General features: G+C 35.7%; 1 protein-coding gene, 1 long non-coding RNA gene and 1 pseudogene across 2 annotated transcripts; 1 reads left to right on the forward strand and 2 right to left on the reverse strand.

Annotated features, from left to right (window-relative positions):
• Positions 1-7,025: 7,025 nt before the first annotated feature.
• Positions 7,026-9,045, reverse strand: LOC120140063 (probable phospholipid hydroperoxide glutathione peroxidase). Its single transcript, XM_039155124.1, has 6 exons — positions 8,855-9,045; positions 8,656-8,732; positions 8,333-8,394; positions 8,008-8,126; positions 7,420-7,587; positions 7,026-7,279 (listed from the first exon to the last, which is right to left on the reverse strand). Exons 1-6 carry the CDS (start codon positions 8,900-8,902, stop codon positions 7,253-7,255), a joined length of 501 nt encoding a protein of 166 aa, XP_039011055.1. The 5' UTR covers positions 8,903-9,045; the 3' UTR covers positions 7,026-7,252.
• LOC120140064 lies at positions 7,214-20,203 on the forward strand. The gene is made up of 4 exons (XR_005517696.1): positions 7,214-7,333; positions 9,652-9,668; positions 17,217-17,219; positions 20,191-20,203. It is a non-coding gene; the product is annotated as an uncharacterized LOC120140064 (long non-coding RNA).
• On the reverse strand, positions 16,783-17,947 carry LOC120140062 (annotated as a pseudogene).
• Positions 20,204-20,529: the final 326 nt, after the last annotated feature.

Consider the following 20,529-nt stretch of genomic DNA (forward strand, 5'->3'; position numbering starts at 1 on the left):
TCAAACCTAGAATTACAAGTGTTTGATGGGAGTAATCCTAGGAATTGGACTAGAAGTGCTTGATGTATTAAAACCTTTCTAGAGTTTCAACATAACAAAGATTGGACACGGCTTATGCATGAATTGAAGTTGATATGTCACAGATTTTGTGGGGATATAGACATCAGAGGAGCTTAATAGCTTATGCAAAAGACTAACGTGCAGGAATACCAAGAGTGGTTTAGGGAATTAAAATATTTCATGTTAATCCGAACACTCACCTGGAGAGATATTTTGTATCCAGCTTTGAGAGTGACATGAAGGAAGAACTAAAACATATTTAAGTTCAAGAACCTAAGTCACTAGTTGAAGCTTATGGATAAGCTTAGCTATTGAATTGCCAATGGAGATTGAAAGAAAAAAAAAGGGTATAATTACCATGAAGAATCCTTTATTCCAACCAGAATACCATGCCAAGAATTACAATCCTTCTTCAGTTAGAGGCCTAACCCATGTGACCGAACCAATAGTTAAGTTTATTGGAATACAAGAGAGCACACAACCTATTTTAAGAGTAGAGAGAAGTTCCTGGCATCAATGCAAAATGAGGCAGTTAACTTCTATGGAAGAAGAGGAAGATTAGATGCTAGGAAGAGAAGGAAGACAGTCATGATAATGTTGAAGAATGAGATGGAGAAACATTGTAGATCTCAATAAATGTATTGAATATTGAGTGTGTAAAATACAATACATGCAATACATTGAGAATACAAGGGTTCAGAGGGAAACCATTCACATACTCATTGAAGTTGGAATCACTCACAACTTGTGACTCTCAGATGGGTCAAACAAGGAACTGATTTGGTGAAAACATAACGCTTGGCCATCACAGTAGCCAATGGAAAGAAGCCGTTTAGCATAGCCAAGAGTAATCAGTGATTTGGAAGGTAGAGGTATGAATTCAAACATGAATTTAGGGTTACCCCTAGGGAAGTGATATGGTGCTGAGAGTTGATTGGATGAAAGAATTTAATGTCATAGTTATGAAATTTAATGCAATGACGATGAGTTTTCCTAAGGAATAACAGAATGTAGTCATAAAAGAAAGTAAAAAATTCCTTTGAAAAGTAGTTTGTGGAGAGTTACAAAGATGACAAAAAAAGGATAATGAACTAGTGGACGAGATTTACTTTCGAAGTGTTAAATAGTAGATTGTTTGTTGCCTTGAGAACTCAAACCCTTATTAATGTGTTTAAGGAGGTTTTTAAGGAACCTCAAAGGATGCATCCAATAAAGCAAGAACATGCCATTGTTCTTAAATCAGATGAAATCTAGTAAATTTGAGGCATTACAGATTTGCATATCATCGCGAGGAAGAAGGGAGAAATAAATTGTTGACATGTTATCCTCTCTTTATACAATCAGTCAAAATTCTTTTGCTTCTCCTTGTATGTTAGTCAAAAAAATATAGTACATGAAGATTTGTGTTGACTACATGCAATAGTGCAGAATAAGTTCTGTATACCTATAGTAGAAGACTTATTGAATGAACTACATGGAGCTGCCAGTTTTTCCGAAATTGACCTAAATTCAGGACATTCTTAAAACTTTCTTCAGAATCCATCATAGACATTTTGAATTTAAGGGAATACCTTTTTGTCTTACCAATGCCCCTACCACCTTCCAGCTTGATAATGATTTGTTCAGTCCATTTTTTAGGAAATTTGTGCTTATTTTTTTACGATATTTTGGTCTATAGCTCTAACCTTACAGCTCATGCAGGGAACCTTAGTATTGGAAATTACGTGGAAGCATAAATTATTGCAAAAAGAAACAAGTGTGTCCTTGGATAACAAGTATTTAGGGCATTTAATCCCACACATGAGGGTAGTACTGATCTTTCCAAGATAGAAGCTATGAAAAATTGGCCTTTACCTAAGAACCTGAAAGCTTTAAACGGGTTCCTAGGGTTGACTTGTTACTACATTAAGTTTATCAAAATTTATGGAGAAATTAGTAAACCCTGGACCAACATGTTCAAGAAGGAAGGATTCCACAAGTAAAGGATGCTTTTGACCACACCAATTTTTTTAAATCCAGTATCTTAGATGTAATGCATGAATGGAAGAGAAGCTATGGCTTGATCTGGCGGTCAACTCCTTATTCTATCATGGAGGGTTTGGTGGGTTTAGTTATGGTCAGTAACACACACTGGTATCAGCATCTCATTCTCAGCCTAGGCTCCAGCCTTTATCTAACTCTCAGGTTCAGCTACAGTCAGATGTCGGATCAAACTTTACAGGAAGATTAATAATATCAGTTTCCCTCATGGCATTAACACGAATGCCTCCTCTGAGATGCACCGGGAAGAGAAAAGGAGAGGAGCCCGCGCAAATATGCGCCTCATGGCCAGGTTTCGTTGGGCTTTGCCTATGTCTGACAAGCCTAAGATTTCATCAGGATCATATGCTTCTCATCGTTGGCAGATCCGGAAATTATTTAGGGTGGACACAAAAGCATTAATAACATAAAATTTTCGTATGGCTGTCCACCCTGAGTTAAGGGTGAATTCGCTGTTAAACCACTTTCAGTTGCTGGATGCCCCAATCTTTTGTGCCACAACCAGTATTCGTTGGCACTTTTTGCAACAGTGTTATTTAGTGTTGCTGTATCATGCATGGTTTGACAGTCAAGCTGTACAGTCCTCCATCAAGCTTCCCTTCTACCAGCACGACTCCTGTACTCTCATCCTTAACATAACAAGTATTTTTGAAACTCAAAGAAAATGAAGCTAGTGAATCTCGAAACTGACAAGAGATTTTTATTAATGTTTGGAACATGCATGTGATCAAGCAAGAGATCCTAGAGTCAGTTTTAAATATTTGAACCAATGTGTGCAATTGAATAGTGGAACCATCTAGATGCACCTTACCATGCCGTGTAGGGTTTTTGCTCGAGAGTCAAAAGTAGTGCAGTTACATGGTGAGTGGCTCCTGAATCAGGAAACCATTTAGCATGGTTCAGAGGACCACTGGCCATTAATGCATTGACTTGTGCATTGTCATGTGGCTCGGTGTCAGTGAATCTTCATCTTCTGTATTGGTGTTTATAAAAGGACTGTAATGACAGTCGGTTGCATGAGGAAAACATGAGCACACGTTCGCCTGCATGGCACTAGACGAGGAACTTGCTGAGCAGTTACACCTTTGAAGTTCTGGTCAAACCTGTGCCAGCACCTGTCAACTAGATGACCTAACTTTCCACATAGTTGACATTGCTGTTTGGGTCTCCCCTTATACTTGTTACTACAGTATTGTTAGACTTTGCAGACCACGATTCTTGTATTGTTGAGAGTCCGAGTTCTGACTGGTGTTGTAGCGTGTGAAATTGACCCCTATTGGGAATCTTGAGGAGTCATCAAGGCGGACTCAGCATCAATGAGAACCAATACCACACTGTCGAGAACAATGATTCTCTGCTCGCAGTAACGCAGCCACTGTTGGCTCATACTCGGCTGGAAGACCATAAGGATGGTGGCGATGTGATCAATGTCTGAGATAGGATTGCCACATGTGGCTAAGAGTCACAATTCTTTAATGGACATGGTGTAGTCTCATAGATTGAGTGCCTTCTCATTGATCTAAGACGACAATGCAGGGCCTTATTTTTGTGGTGGATAACTTCGAATACAGTCTGGTGATGGCATTCCAGACAGCAGCCGTAGATTCACACCAACCATTGAGGAAGATGTTGGTACTAACGTGGAAGAAGCCAAGGAACTATCTTGCTGACATACCGTAGAAAAGCTGGATTAACAACCTGCTCACCAGCATCATTAACCGTTAGTTTTGTTGGAACCACATGGATCATCAAGAAAGCCTTCGAGTCCGAGCCCTCTGATTGTGAGAATTACTTGTTGCTTCCAAGCAGATAGTTTGAGTCGGTTAGGCAGACATTGATTCTTTATTAGCAAAGGTATGAGAGCTTGCTTCTGTTATTTGCTCATCCTCAGCTGTCATGATCAAGCCTTGCACCATGACTTTTCTTCGAAAGCAGCCTAGAACCAGAAGGACAAGGAATAAGAAAGAACAGCGCACAGCAAAAGCTTATTCAGGATCTAATGGCGAATGATACCATGTTAACTATGGAAGAAACTTAGCAAGAGAAGCAGAAAAGGAGAGATTTGCTATTCACATGAATCATGTTGATTTACACAAGTTGAGCTGCTATTTAATGGCTGTAATACACAGCTGTACAATCGGTTATACTTAACCAATTAACTGCTTAACAGCTTCTAACCACCACTCAACTGAAAGTGGTTTAACATTCGCCACTCCTACTGATAAAAAAAGAAACCGAGGCCGGCCTCCAGGGACTGGGAGGAAGCAAAAGTTAACTGCTTTAGGTTAGATGTTGCTAGATTTTGATGTTAAAATTGGAATGTTGCTAATATGTTCTGGTAGGAAACAACTATGTTTCTTTAAATTTTTATTTTTGTTCATATTTGTTATAGACAATTATGCTGTTTGTGCATTCACAGTTAACACACCCTTTGGTGTTTTCCTTTGGAAGAGATATATTGCTTGCCCTTATATTATACATATCCATTGTTAAACTAAAATTGTTTCACGTTTGAACCCTGATTTTGTGGTCTGCCTTCCTTGTACTTAAGACTGTAAACATGATTTTGGAATTTAGTGCTCGATTAGAAGCTTTTGTACTACATCTATTGCAAAAGGTTAAACTAAAATTGTTTCACGTTTTAACCCTAATTTAGTTCTCAGTACAAAGCTCACCTAGTTGTAAAAGGTTTTGTTCAAGTCCCAGGGCAGGATTTTCGGGATACATTCAGCTCAGTGGTGAAACCATCCACAATCAATGTTGTTCTCTCGTTGGCTGTCACGAATGGATGGATGCTTCGCCAAGTAGTTATTAATAATGCCCGCCTTAATGGAAATTTGCATGAGGAGGTATTGTATGGCCTTTAACAAGCACCTCGTCGCTGGTATGCTAAACTTCGAGAGTTTCTCATTGGAACTGGTTTTAAAGGCACACAAGCTGATGTGTCTCTCTTTATTCGTCGTACCAATGGTCGTATGGTTTATGTGTTGGAATATTTTGATGACATAATTGTCACCTGTCATGATGTTGGTGACTTTTAGAATGTTGTTAGGTTGTTGGGCGAGAAGTTTTCCTTAAAGTACCTTGGCGATCTGAGTTATTTTTTAGAGCTTGAGGTTGAACGTAACAATGACTCTCTCATCTTTCGAAAACGTAAGTTCGTGCTTGAGCTGCTTGATAAGACGAACATGAGGGGAGCAAATTCGGTTTCGACACCAATGATGGCTTCTTCCAAACTTGTTTGTGATGATGCTCAAAACTATTAAAGTCAGTGACGGAACTTGGTGATAGAATTCGGGGGTCAACTTGAAATTTTAAAAAATTTTGAAGGGTTCAGTTTACATTTTTCTTAAATAATTGGGTTATAACTAAAATTTTTAAAATTTTGAGAGACTTAATGAAAATTTGTATAAATTATGGGAGGAGTTTTATTGAGAATATTAAAAAAAATTGAAGATTAATATGAATTTTTAAAAATTTTGAGATAGTTCCGCTGTTGATCGTAGCATAGTTGGATCTCTTCTTTATTTGTGTTATACTCGACTTGACATTTCTTTTAGTGTAAATCGAGTTGTACAGTATATGCATAAGTCATGTGTGCATCATTGGCAAGTGGTAAAATGAATCCTACGTTATCTTAGTGGTACTCTTGATTATGGGTTGGTTTTTCGCCGTGTTCCCTCATACAACTCAATTGGTTGCTTTTGCTGATGCTAATTGGGTAAGTAATGCTGATGATTGTCGCTCAATTTCTGGGTATTTTGTTGTTTCTGAGATTGTTTGGCTATAAGCCTTGTTGAAAGATATGGGGTTTTATTAGCCGATAGTCTGGTTGTATGGAATGATAATACAAGTGCTACAAAAATGAGTGTTAATTCTATTTTTCACGTCAGCTCGAAACATGTTGAGCTAGATTTTCATTTTTGTGAGAGAGAGAGTTGGTGCCGGGAATCTTGATGTCAACTGTATACCAGCTCAACACCGAAAGACAGATGGGCTCACTAAATCGCTAACTCCTCTTTTGTTTTGTTTAGACAAGGTGTTAATGCCTTTGAAGGCATGTATTTAGGTGCTGTCACAAGATGAAGCAGAGTGAATGACGGTTTATTAAAGTCAGTAGGCTGTTATGAGGTGGAGGGAAATACTGCTGGATTGTTACAACAACATAACCGTCGGGTGAGGAGCACTATATATTTTCTGTATTGAGAAAGAAATTTGTAAGCAGTTTTCAATGAGTAAAACTAACACAAATATATGCTGCCTGGTTTTTGGGTTTGCCTTTTAAAGGTTCAGTTTTTTTTTAGGTGAATGGATGAATACTTAGGGGCTTTTTGTTTGTCTCTTAATGGAACCATTCAGCGTTGAATCGTTTAACATTCAGCGTTGAATCGTTTAACATTCAGCGTTGAATCGTTTAACATTCAACGTTGAATCGTTTAACATTCAGCGCGTTTGTTTCGCACCTCTGAATGATTCAGTACTGTCTGATTCAGCAAAATAGCGCTGAATGATTCAGCATAGAAGTACAATCTGAATGATTCAGTATAGAAGTACATTCTGAATGATTCAGCATAGAAGTACATTCTGAATGATTCAGCATAGAAGTACATTCTGAATGATTCAACATAGAAGTATATTCTAAATGATTCAGAGCAATTTTCAAACAGCATGTCACATTCAGAACTAATTCATACAGAACCTCTGAATCATTTTAAAGTAAACAAACAACCCCTTAACTGCTCACTTAGTTGTGATTCAAATACTCACCCTTAATAATGTGCATGGAATTTTATTTCCAATGTCTGATATCATAATCTGGGATTCTGGTTTTTTTTTTTTTGTTTTTTCTTGCCCCCTACGAAATCACACTGAAATCCACATGAATCCTACATAAATATCATCGTAAAGCTGGAAATCCTGATAACTTAGTTGCTAATAGCAAAATATATTCAAGTATGAAGACAGATGTACTTTTCCGCGGTGAATAAAACATTATAAAAGGTAAGGGACAACTTCTAAACTGTAATGCAGTCTAACCCATCATTAGGAGATGAGGAAATATAAACAGAGATAGAATAGTCTTTTTATTCATAAAAGTATCTAGTTTATGGACTCTCTGAAGTGATCAGGTAACCTCCTCCAGTCATAGGATTCAGGCCAACAGTTTCTTTATATCCTTCTGCAAATAGAAATAGCAACCATTAGAAGTTTTCACACCCAGCACACAGACTAAGTTGATAGTTTATAAATGAATATAAATCTTATGATCTTTCTGTAATTTAAGTTGGAATGTCACAGAATGCCATTAACAGGCCTTACCTCAATGCTAAGAGGAGAAGTAGTGGGAGCATAACGATCGACGACATTGCCCTCCTTATCAACCAGGAACTTGGAGAAATTCCACTTGATGCTGTCCCCGAAAAGTCCACCTTTGCTAGACTTTAGGAATTTGTATATGGGAGCAGCCTTCTCACCGTTCACATCGACCTTTAATGAAATAACACAACGATAACGTCGGTGACTCGGTTCTATTATAACCAACAACAAAATTGTAGAACCTACAATCTCATGGAGAAGACAGGAGCATCTGATACTATATAACTTAAAATACTATTGAATTCATAATTTCACTAAAGCATCAAGAAGGCTTGCACAACACCACCATTATCACCGTGCAGAATAAAGAGTTTTGAGACTGATTAACCCAAAGGGTACAATTTTGAGATGACTCTACAGTGTTTGTCCTATTCTTAGTTCAACCGTGGAGTCTGTTTATATATCTTTGATCCTTGACATTAAGTATAACCTAGGGTGAAAGCTTTGAAAGTCGTTTATGGTCTCAAAGTTGCGAAACAACATTAAAGTTTACAACAAGCCGTGCTTCCATCATATAGCCAAATGGTATACCTTATCAAATATGGGGTATTCAGCTTTAAAGCGAGTGCAAGCAAACTCTAAGATTTGCTCATTGTTTCCAGGCTCCTGACCTCCAAACTGGTTACATGGAAATGCAAGAATCTCAAAACCTGAACAAGATAGTACCAAGTAAAACAACATAAAGAGTTAGGAGAGAAATAACAAAACAATTGATCAAATTACTATTCCTGGAATATTAAGAAATAATAAAACTGAAAACTAAAGTGTTATTAGCTTTTTTCCATGTAAATATTCCAGGTAAAAAATGACATACATTCAGACACACACAAAAAGATAGTAAAAGCCTAAAACAAACCTTGATCTTTATATTTCTCATACAATTTACTCAACTCAGTGTAGTTGGAATTGGTCAAGCCACTGCATCAACATTTAAGTAGCAAATCAAAAACTGTCTAGTCACCAGCAGTTAAAAAAAAAGCCAAAATGCAGCATCATAATTTTTTTAAAAATAGTCTGGATGATCATAAAATAGTATCTCTTCTTAATCTTTCTTACTCGCATCCCATATGCTAGCTAGGCACTACCACTGACACCACTCAATATCTTCGTAGCCTCATAATCTAAATATGCAATCTAATGAAAAGGTCTCTTGTGTTTGAAAAATGGTTATAAGGGTACCATTGAGATGCAACATTGACAATCAACAGGACCTTGCCCTTGTAATTGCCTAAATTAATGTCATTTCCTCTTGCATCCTGAAGAGCCAAAATACAAAAACAAAACCCATATCTTAGAAAAAGAAACCCAGTAAAATAAATAAAAGAAAAATTAAAATTCATCTATGGAGCATAGATTTGAAATTATACCCAAAACCAACCTTAACAGTGAAGTCATAAATGGATCCCTTGGAGGATTGACTGGCCATAATATGATCAAATTCAAATCGGAAATTAACCAGAGAAACTGGGGAAATCTGACGAGAATTGGAACGGAGTTCGCTTGAAACTCAGTAGAAGAGAAGCAGAACAATTATTTCAAGATTTCTTCAAATTAAGGTCAAATTGTCGTGTGCGTATCGCGTTTCTTTGACTGTGAAGAAGAAGTATACACGTGGAGTTTCACCTGTTTACACGTCGGATAGCTGGGCAATGTTTTCATCAGGGAATACGTCATGGGGCGGATTGTTTGGGTTAATTCCTCTTTAGTCCCTGTTCTATAACTAAATGTTAGTTTGGTACCTATACAATTTTAATCAGTTTACATTACTACCAATTTTATATATGTTATTTATTGTGTATTTCTATAAAAAGAAATTAATGTGACCCAATTGTAAAGTGTCATGTGTAATAAAAATCAAAACTAAACATTTTACAAAATAGTATAAAATTCAAATAAAATAATAGTAAAAGATTAAAAGGCTGAAAACCTAAAAATTTATTTTAATAACTCAACTATTTTAAAATTTTAAGAATTTTATAAAACTTTATTTTTTAAAAAATTAAGTATAATTTAAAAAATATAAAAACAAAACATAAATTCTAACTTTTTTTCATATTTTAATTTAATTGCACGAGCCACTAATTAGGTCATATATTAAATTTTAATTAAAAATTATAACGGGACAGCGTTGGGACAGAATGATTGTATAAGAACTAATCTGATAGAAACACCAAGCTAATAATTTAATTATAGTACAAGGACTAAAATATTAATTATTTCATTTGTTGGTTCTGAGCGTGTGATCGCTCTGTGGTTTTGCCGATTCCTCAATTTGAAAACGTTGGATTGAGCGGCATTCCTTTGGTAGTTTCTGGAAAGATTCTCCCCCGAAGAAAGATCATATATGCGGACGAAACCATTATGCTGATGGATTTAGCTAAGCATACTTACGTATATTCCAAAATTGATAGTGACATTGCTTCATATAATTTACAACATGGGATCAATTTATGTTAGAAAACTCTCATGTGTCATGAAACAAAGAGAAAACAATATGGAAGAACCAATTATTCTGTTCAAGCAAGTTGTTCATTGTCATGGAAAATGCGTCTTGAAATTTGGGTCATATTGATTATAATATTTGGATTTTGAGTTAATAATGGTTATAGGCAGTTTCCTTTCTTAACTTTAGTGAAGAGTTGTAATTGATGATTTATGATTTATGATGTGTCACAAACAGTTAATATAATTTAATCCTTAAAAATATTAAGTGAAAATAAGATAGAAGATGAAATCTCTTCCTTTAGGTCTGACTGTGAGTTTTATAATAATTCAGGTTTAGGGACATAATTATTACACATAGAATGATGGATAAAACAAGTATAATTGTTTGACAATAGATTATTACGATGGAGGATATCCTTTAAAAGATCTTTTTATTTCGGAGTTACTTGCGAAGGAGATTCGGATGAACCCCCCAACACCAAATCAGGCGTTAGTTCATAAACAATATGAACCTTCTTATATCCTCCATCCCCTTACAGGAACCTTCACTGGCCTTTCTACTATGTTTACCTTCATCTCTCTCACCTCTTCTTGGTCTATGAACACTGAATACTTGTTGTGTGTTACAGTAGGAGGAGAAGAGCGTGGAAATGACGAAGGAATTGAGGGAAGAGGAGGTCAAGGGTTAGGGTTTGATGAGGGAGAATTGGGGATCGAAGGAAGAGAGGGATTTGAAATTGGGGATTTAGGGATTAAAGTAAAAGAAGAGGGAATGAGATATTTACCTTCTGATGTGGAGCAGATTAAACGTTGAAGTCAAGAAGGAGTGGGACGTCCGAGTTGCAGTCCAGCAAGAGAGGAATGAGCCCATGTTCGGTGGCCCAGGACATGAGGAGAGAAGAGAATATGAGTTAGTTATAGCTGTTATAGAGTACTGACAGCTGGCACATTTTAAATTACAATTATAGCCCTGTAACTAAATAAAACAATGGCTAAGAAGAATTGATTTCTCAAGTAATGAATGAAATATCTCATTTCTGTAATCTCTCAATTCTAATTTCTCCTTCTTTTATCCTTTCTATTCCTCTAAAACTATAACAATTGGTAATCAGAGCTACGATTCTGGCAAATTTTTTTTTTGAGGGCATGCCAACGAAGAACCAATCGATGGCAGAATCAGATTTAGCTGAGATTCAAAAACAGATTGCAGACCTTGCTGCTTTGGTGAAACAAGGTCAAAATGAGACTAATCCACCTAAATGGTGGGAGAATCAGGAAAACAGGATCACTGCATTGGAGGCAAGGATGTCCACGAATCAAGGTTATGTGGAAGATATCCTGAAGATCTTAACTGGCAGAAATAGTGAACAAGAGCAATCTGCAGGGGATCAGGTATACACTCCTAATAGTTCTAAAGATGGGGAGAAAAATCTTGTTTTGGTGACTGTAGTTAAGGATAAATCCAGATTCTTTATAAAACTGATGAACCTGGGATTTTGAGGGACAAACCTGATGCTTGTTTAGCCCCTAAGAATAGTCCTAGACCTGAGAATCAAATGAGTGAAAACAGTAATAATAGACCTGTTATGCTGGGATTGGAAACTGAAAACAGGGGAGCAGGGGGTTCATTTAACAGTTCAGGGACTATTTGGCATAGACCCAAAATAGAGTTACCATTTTTTGAGGGGGTTAATCCTAGGGGGTGGCTGCAGAAGTGTCTCAAGTATTTTCTTTATGCAATGTTTCTGTAGATCAAAGGGTAGAAGTGGCTACTATGTATCTTACAGGAAAAGTAGAAATTTGGTTTGATGGCTATATTATGCAGAAGCATCATGTAACTTGGCATGAGTTTGAAGCTGATTTGTGCCATAGATTCAGTGATAGGTCTTTTTCTGACATTGTGGAGGAATTTACTAAGCTTACTCAGAAAGGATCTGTTGAAGACTATCAAGAAAGGTTTGAGGAGTTACAACCACACATGTTATTACAAAATCCTACCTTGAGTGAGGATTTTTTGTGTCACTTTTTATAAGTGGGCTTAGAGATGACATCAAACATAGAGTAAAAGCTTTAGATCCTAAAAATTTATCTGAGGCATGCAAGCAAGCTAAGCTCTATGAGTTGTCTGTGGAGTTTGAAAGTAGATGGTTGAGACCTTCCTTTAAAAGCCCACCCTACCCAAACCCCATTCATACTTCCAGGCCAAATTCAGTTCCACTGCCTATTAAATCCTCCCCAATTCCAATACTAAACAGACTCTCATTGAGTACATAAGACAAAACAACCTTTGTTTTAAGTGTGGAGATAAATTTCAGCCAGGCCATCAATGTAAAACAAAACCTCAATATGATGATTGAAGAGGACAATCCTATTCCTACAGAATCAGTTCTTATTGATTCAGAGCAGCAGTTATTACAAGAAGAGGAAACTTATAGATATCTATGAATGCTATTACGGGGGTATTAGTCATAATACTTTGAGGATTCAAGGAACAATACAAGGCAGACCTTTGAATATTTTGATTGACAGTGGAAGTACACATAGCTTTTTGACACCAGAATGGGCTGATGCTGGATTTCAGGTTCTAACTCCCTATCCTTTAGCTATTACAGTAGCTAATGGCCAACAACTCTATAGTTCAGCTAGATGCAACAAGGTGGAGTGGCAGATGCAAGGGCACTCTTTTATACATGACTTTAGACTCCTTAAATTGGGAGGCAGTGATATGGTTTTAGGGGTTGATTGGATGAGGTTATATAGTCCAATTTTGATGGACTTCAATCAACTGACAATGAGTTTTTTTAGTATCAAGGTGAAAATATTGTTATACAGGGACAACAACCTTCACTGCTATTACAGCAGATTTCGGGTGCTATTTTATTAAAAATGACAACATCTGAGGCAGCTATTTTGGGGCATGTGGTTTTATTGAGTATGACTGAAACTCCTAAGTCAGTTCCTGTAGCTCTCAAACCTCTTTTAAAGAGGTATAGCTCTGTTTTTGATGAACCTAAAGGATTACCTCCTACAAGGACTCATGATCATGCTATTTCCCTCAAACCTGGTTATAGTCATGTTAATTTGAGGCCCTACAGATTTCCTCATACCCAGAAGACTGAAGTTGAAAGACAGATTTCTACAATGTTATCATCTTCCATTATTCAACCTAGCAAGAGTCCCTTGCTTCTCCATGCCTATTGATAAAGAAAAAAGATGGGACTTGGAGGTTTTGTGTTGATTACAGACAATTAAACAATATGACAGTAAAGGACAAGTTTCCTATTCCTGTGGTGGAGGACTTATTAGATGAATTATATGGAGCAGTTTATTTTTCCAAGATTGACTTAAGGTCAGGCTATTGGCAAATCATAATTAAAGAGGAGGATATTTACAAAACAACATTCAGAACTCATCAAGGTTATTATGAATTCAAGGTAATGCCATTTGGTCTTACTAATGCTCCTGCTATATTTCAAGCACTAATGAATGATTTGTTTAATCATTTCTTAGAAAATTTGCTTTGGAGTTCTTTGATGATATATTGGTCTACAGTAATTCTATGGCAGAACATATTACTCATTTGCAATTAGTTTGGAGATTTTGAAGGTCAATCAACTATTTGCAAAAATGTCCAAGTGTTTTTTTGGACAGACCCAAGTGGAGTACTTGGGACATATTATTTCTGCAGCAGGAGTAGCAACAGATCCTAGTAAGATAGAAGCTATGAAGAATTGGCCTCTTCCTAAATATTTGAAGTCTTTGCGTGGATTTTTGGGTTTAACTGGTTATTACAGGAGGTTTATTAAAGACTATGGATCCATTAGTAAGCCTTTAACTCAAATGCTTACTAAGGATAATTTTCAGTGGAATACTGCAGCTTTGACTGCTTTTGAATTGTTAAAACAGGCTATGTGTGTGGCTCCAGTTTTGGCTTTACCTGATTTCAGCAAAAGTTTCTGTTTGGAAACAGATGCTAGCTCAGGAGGAATTGGTGTTGTGTTATCTCAAGAGGGCATACCTATTGCTTATCTCAGTAAGGCCTTAAGTCCTAGACATGCTGCCCTCTCTATCTATGAAAGGGAGTATCTTGCTATTTTACTAGCAGTTTCTAAGTGGAGGCATTACTTAGAGAGTAAGCCTTTTATTATTAAAACTGATCATGAGCCACTAAAGTACTTATTGGAGCAGAAATGACCACTACAATTCAAAAGAAAGGGTTGACTAAATTATTGGGGTTGGACTATACTATTCAATATAGAAGGGGTAAATCTAATACTGTAGCAGATGCTTTGTCAAGGCAATGGGAAGATACTGGTAACTGTTTGTCCATGGGAACTACCTTGCTTATTCCTAGCTGGGTACATGAAGTTGAAACTAGCTATAAGGATGACAGATTGGCTGCTGATTGGATCAGATTATTATCTGTAACACCTACTCCTGCTCCTAATTGGACATATTCAAAAGGGATACTAAGATTCAGAGGCAGAGTTTACATTGGATCTAATGGGTCTCTTAGACTCCAAATTCTTCAAGTTCTACATGATTCTCCTCATGGAGGGAATTCTGGGACTCAAGCTACATATCATAGGATTAGATCCTATTTTTATTGGCTTAGGCTGAAAGCAATGGTGGTCAACTATATAAGATGTTGTACAGTTTGTCAGCAAACTAAGGTTGAGCATATATCTAAACCAGGACTGCTACAGCCCCTTCCTATTCCTCAACAAGCTTGGGAGGTGGTTACTATGGATTTATTGATGGCTTACCACTTCTTTGAGAAAGAATTGTATATTGGTTGTGGTGGATAAGTTCACAAAATGCAGTCATTTTATGGCATTGTCTCATCCCTATACTATGGTGGAGGTGGCTAAACTCTATCTTGATAATGTTTACAAGTTACATGGTCAACCCAAAATAGCTATTTCAAATAGAGATAAAACATTCACTAGTCTCTTTTGGAGAGAACTAATGAAGCATATTGGAACTACTACACTGTTCAGTACAACTTACCATCCTGAGATTGATGGTCAGACAGAAAGGGTAAATCAATGTTTGGAGCAGTATTTAAGGGGTTTATGCTTTTTTCAACCTAAGCAATGGGTTAAGTGGTTGCCTCATGCAGAGTGGTGGTATAATACTACCTACCACACTGCCCTGAAAATTACACCTTTTCAGGCATTGTATGGTTACAAGCCTCCTACTATGGTTTGGCAGGCAGACTCTCACGTACAATCAGTTCATGATTTAATGAAAAGCAGAGAGGACATTAGAAAGTTAGTAAAGCTACAATTGGAGAATGCTAGCAACAGGATGAAACAAAAAGCAGATAAGAATAGAACAGAAAGGGTTTTTACAGTCGGAGATACAGTTTACCTGAAGCTGCAACCATATCGACAGACTTCCTTGGCCCTGCGAAAAAATTTAAAGCTAGCAGCGAAATTTTATGGCCCTCATAAAATTATTCAAAAATTTGGGGAAGTTGCATATAGATTAGACTTACCTGAATCATCACATCTACATCCAGTCTTTCATGTAAGTCTGTTAAAAAAACATATCGGGCCCTCAGCAGTCTCTTCAACGACTCCTCCTGCAATGGACGAAGAAGGACATATGAGAATAGAACCTTATAAGGTGATGGGCAGAAGGATTATCAACAGACAAAACAAACCTGTTACACATTTGTTGGTGCGATGGACGAACCTGGATGAGACCAATGATACATGGGAAGATTATACTGTTTTGCGAGGGCAATTTCCAGGCTTTGATCCTTGGGGTCAAGGATCGATTCCAGCGGTGGGTGTTGTTACAGTAGGAGGAGAAGAGCGTGGAAATGGCGAAGGAATTGAGGGAAGAGGAGGTCAAGGGTTAGGGTTTGATGAGGGAGAATTGGGGATCGAGGGAAGAGAGGAATTTGAAATTGAGGATTTAGGGATTAAAGTAAAAGAAGAGGGAATGAGATATTTACCTTCTGATGTGGAGAAGATTAAACGTTGAAGTCAAGGAGTGGGACGTCCGAGTTACAGTCCAACAAGAGAGGAATGAGCCCAAGTTCGATGGCCCAGGACTTGAGGAGAGAAGAGAATATGAGTTAGTTATAGCTGTTATAGAGTACCGACAGCTGGCACATTTTAAATTACAATTATAGCCCTGTAACTAAATAAAACAATGGCTAAGAAGAATTGATTTCTCAAGTAATGAATGAAGTATCTCCTTTATGTAATCTCTCAATTCTAATTTCTCCTTCTTTTATCCTTTCTATTCCTCTAAAACTATACCATTGTGATCCTCTGGTAAATGCCGTGGATATTGGTAGTAAGCTGCAAATGGGTCGAACAGAACCAGAATACAATCCGGAACAAGCGAGCCGAATACCCATTTCTTGTCACATCCACCCGAACTACAATTTAGAATCCTGCATTTGGTCGGTTTCATCTGAATTGCACTGATTTATAAGTATCGACCTTATGTTTCTGGTGCACCAGGCATTGCTGCTGCCCCTGCAAAATTGATAAGGCTCTTGCGATTCGATCATATAATTAATTTTTGGTATAATTAATTTTTAAAAGAATTATTTTTAGAATTATTAGAGAAATCTCGAACGAGAAAGCCATAGTGGTCGACAATCTTCGATCACCGTGTGGCACCTAGTGCAACAAAAGTGTTCGAGAGGAAAACAAAAACAAACAAGCTGCTGAGTACATCTCTGGAAGAAAGAATATTTTAACATTTTGATCCGACATCATTCTACCATCTTTTCTTGGCTCGAGGTTTAGGTTTCACTTTACAGAAACACGAGACAGAGTTGCTTTTGACATATGATCAAATAAAAAGACGCAAGAGCAGTTCCTCCAATTTTCAATACTATGAAAACATTTGATCCAGCAGAAGAACCAGAGCCATTGCGAACCCAGGATCAAGTCCAGCCTGCACAATCAACACAAAAACCTCTAGGCCGAGAGAAATGCATCCATCCATCGCATCCTTTGGCTTGATCTCCGCCACCCATCTCTTCTCTAATCCACCACTTTACATGATCTCTGCGAATACAATCCTTCAATCGTATATGCATGTCGTTTATCCGTTGACCGGCGATAAACATATGCTAGCACATTAGGTTTGGCATGTAAAATGTTAATGCTCTTCTTTACGTAGAAAATCGGTTGTTCTGATGTACACAATTCACCTACTTCCCCTCCGTAGACAAGCCAAGCATCTACCGGTCTAAGATTCTGTCCATAAAAAGAACATATATATATCATTATCAAGCTCCAAGATAACTACCATTTATACATGAGATCGTGAGAAAGTTATACAAGATGAAATATATATGGCATAAGGGTAAGAAATACACTTAACGTTTGACCAAATAATTATTTTAACTAGAATCCATGAATGGTCTCGATGATTAAAGAAAGTGTTGTTCTCCCTTGACATCCTGGATTCAAATAGATGCATTAGGAAGTTCATGTTGTCAATATTTAAGAAATATTGTGAACAAATATTACTTTAATCACCCATTTCTCATAGTATTTTGACTATCAACATTTCATTTTGAGTGGATAGAAATTGTTAATTAACAAATAGACAACGATCCAAAATAAATGCTCTTTTGTCTTAAAACGAAACATTAGGGGCTAGTATGCTTCAAAAAGAATAAAGACTAAAGTGATTTTTTAGTCGAACGTTAATTAGATGACTTTTTACTTTAAAATCAAACGTTACCTTGTGACTTCACATTGTGAAGATGGGTTTCCCCAAACCGTCTATAAGAAGAATTTCCTTGGGGCGTTTTCCCGTGTAACTATCGACTGGGTAAACCAGATTTCCATCTGAATCAATCACAGTAAACCCTTTACAGCTAACTATAAGTGATTTTCTCCACACCGTTAGCGATGTGCACAGATGGCCACCTTGGGTTTTGGATAACTCTGGATGTTCTTGATGTTCATCATGGACTGATATTGACAAAGATTTCCGGGAAAGAAACATTTTTTTCGTCCTTATGTTTCTGTCCGTAAGAAGTATTTTAAAAGGTAATGGGAAACTATATATTTATAGACTATATGCATCTAACCTATATAGGATAGTTAAGCTATAGTTTTTTTTCCTTGGAGAAAACTTTTTACGTAACTCTTAAACCTCTTTTACAAGGACAATTTTGTTGGGATTAAAAAAAAGGGTTGTAATTTCATCTCATGTGGTCTAGATTCCACAACGTTGTAAAATCCCAAGATTCCAAATTTTTCCCTTCTTTCAAGAATTTGTTAGGTTACTATTCCATTGGTTCAAGGATTCATAAGAAGAGGACGAAAATGGTAACCGTAAAATGTGTCGACGGGGAGAAATTCAAGATAAACTTACTGTATTATACAGTTTTCAATCTGTTGATATCAAAACAAAACAGGGAATGGTGGAGATCGATGATCCCGTTGTCATATGTTTTTGTATGCGAATAGTGTTTGTCGTGGTTGGAAAGCTAATGGTCATCGTTTTTTCAGCTTTTCAGTCGCCGTTGGTAGGCCAGCTTGGTCTATACGTTATGTAAAATATTTGTGCATTGATGAATAACTTTGTAGTAATATATGAGTATATAAAATAAACATTGGATAGAGTAGAGTTTTATTATACATAATTACATAGAGACCCAATTATATATGTCATAATCTCAATTAGATAAGATATACAAGAATTAATAATTAATTAAAAAATAATATTATTTATTTATAATACACCCCACGTGATGAAAGATCCGTCAGAGATACCGATCTTTAACCGAAAATAAAAAAATTATTTATATCAAAATTTTGTAAAAGTGTCTACAAGTTAAGTTTTTGAAGAAATATGACGAACAAGGTACCTTCGAGGTATTGAATAACACACTTAGTTACTATCCAGTGGATAGATACAAAATAATGCCTGTATTTTGACAAATGATTAACAACAAAATCAATAAATGGGTGAGCTCAAGATAATAAATCCAAGGAATTAACGATAACTGAAAGTATTTATTGCGGTAGACAGATCAGACGGTGGTAGTTTATCAAAGGAAGACATAAGTATAAAAATATACTTGACATGGTGCATGTGAAACTGAGCTAGAACATCTGAATGTATGGTTCCTAAGGTAGAAATAAGATAGGCTGAATGGACACAACTTCAACACCAAGAAAATGATTGAGAGAGTCTGTAATTTCATAAATTCGACTTGAAAAAATTTCAAGTTCAAATCGAGTTGTAAAATACAACTTGAATAATTCAAAATTTTTGGTAATTAGTAGATTGATTTTCAAGATTAAATTGAGTTTCTCGACTCTGTATGATATATGTATATTACATATGAAAAAAATATGAAGAATTATATATGCATTGTATATGGTTAGAAAAAATAATTTAAATTGGAATCATATAATATCATAATATTATTAAAAAATTCAATTAAATTTAAACAAAAACTCGAAAATTCATCTTCACTCAACTCGAAAAAAATTTTAAGTCAACTTCGAGTTATAAAATAGGACTTGTCATGCAACTCGAATAACTTAAAATTTTTAGACTCGATTCGACTTAATCGAACGCTCACCTCTACATATAATTATACAAGTACAAGATATGGGCAAGAAGGATACTAGTTCGAGAAATAATCTTAGATGAGTGTTAAAATGATAAATAATTTTCTAATGAATGATATTTGAGTAAAAAACAAAGATTTGGATTATAGATACAAAAATATTACATTTTATAATTTAATTTAACAATAGATAAAATAACTTTATAACTAACTATAATTTTATTATTTTTAGTAAAAAATATTTAATAAAAATAATTGAAGATAATAAAAATATATAAAATAATAAGTAAATACTAATGAATGATAAATACATTATACAGTTAAAACTCTATAAATTAATAATGTCAAGACCAGAGAAATTTATTAATTTAGAGAGTTTTTAAGTAATTATACTATACATACCAAACAAAAAGACAAATTAGTCTATGACTCTTAGAATTATGTTGCAAGAGATGAGTTAAATTAATAATGAGCTCCAAATAGATTTGAACTTTAAAAGAAAACAGACAACTATTGAATCATATTTCAATAGAGTGTAATATATTTTTTTCAGTTTCTATGAATTATTAATTTATGATTTTCTTGGGACCGAAAATTATAAAGAGATCTTACGAAAAATTATTATCTTATTATTTTATCGAGTTTTTCAATTTTTTACATTGGCCTAAGTCAGGACAGGACAAATTTATTATTTTAGAGAGTTTATTAATTTATCGAGTATTAATTTAAAGAATTTTTACTGTAAATGGATAAATGAATATTTTCTAACTATAAGAGAATAAGTTGTTTCATCAAATTTCTAACAGGAGCAAAAGCAAAAAGTTGTTTGTTTGGATCCTAGAAATGGTACGGTTTTGGATTTTATTTTTTAATTTCTGAAAAATGAATTGGTTCCTTTGACTTATTGCATGTTTTATTGTGTGATGTTCACACAATAATTTCCAGCTTTAGTAATTTTTGCATTTAAACAACATAAATTTAGTTTGGAATGTAAATAAATAAATTCTATAGGATAAGCACTCGTGCTTAAACTGTAATAA

Source organism: Hibiscus syriacus, unplaced genomic scaffold (genome assembly GCF_006381635.1).
Source record: "Hibiscus syriacus cultivar Baekdansim isolate YM2019G1 unplaced genomic scaffold, ASM638163v2 tig00110777_pilon, whole genome shotgun sequence".
In the NCBI taxonomy this organism is placed as follows: Eukaryota; Viridiplantae; Streptophyta; class Magnoliopsida; order Malvales; family Malvaceae; genus Hibiscus; species Hibiscus syriacus.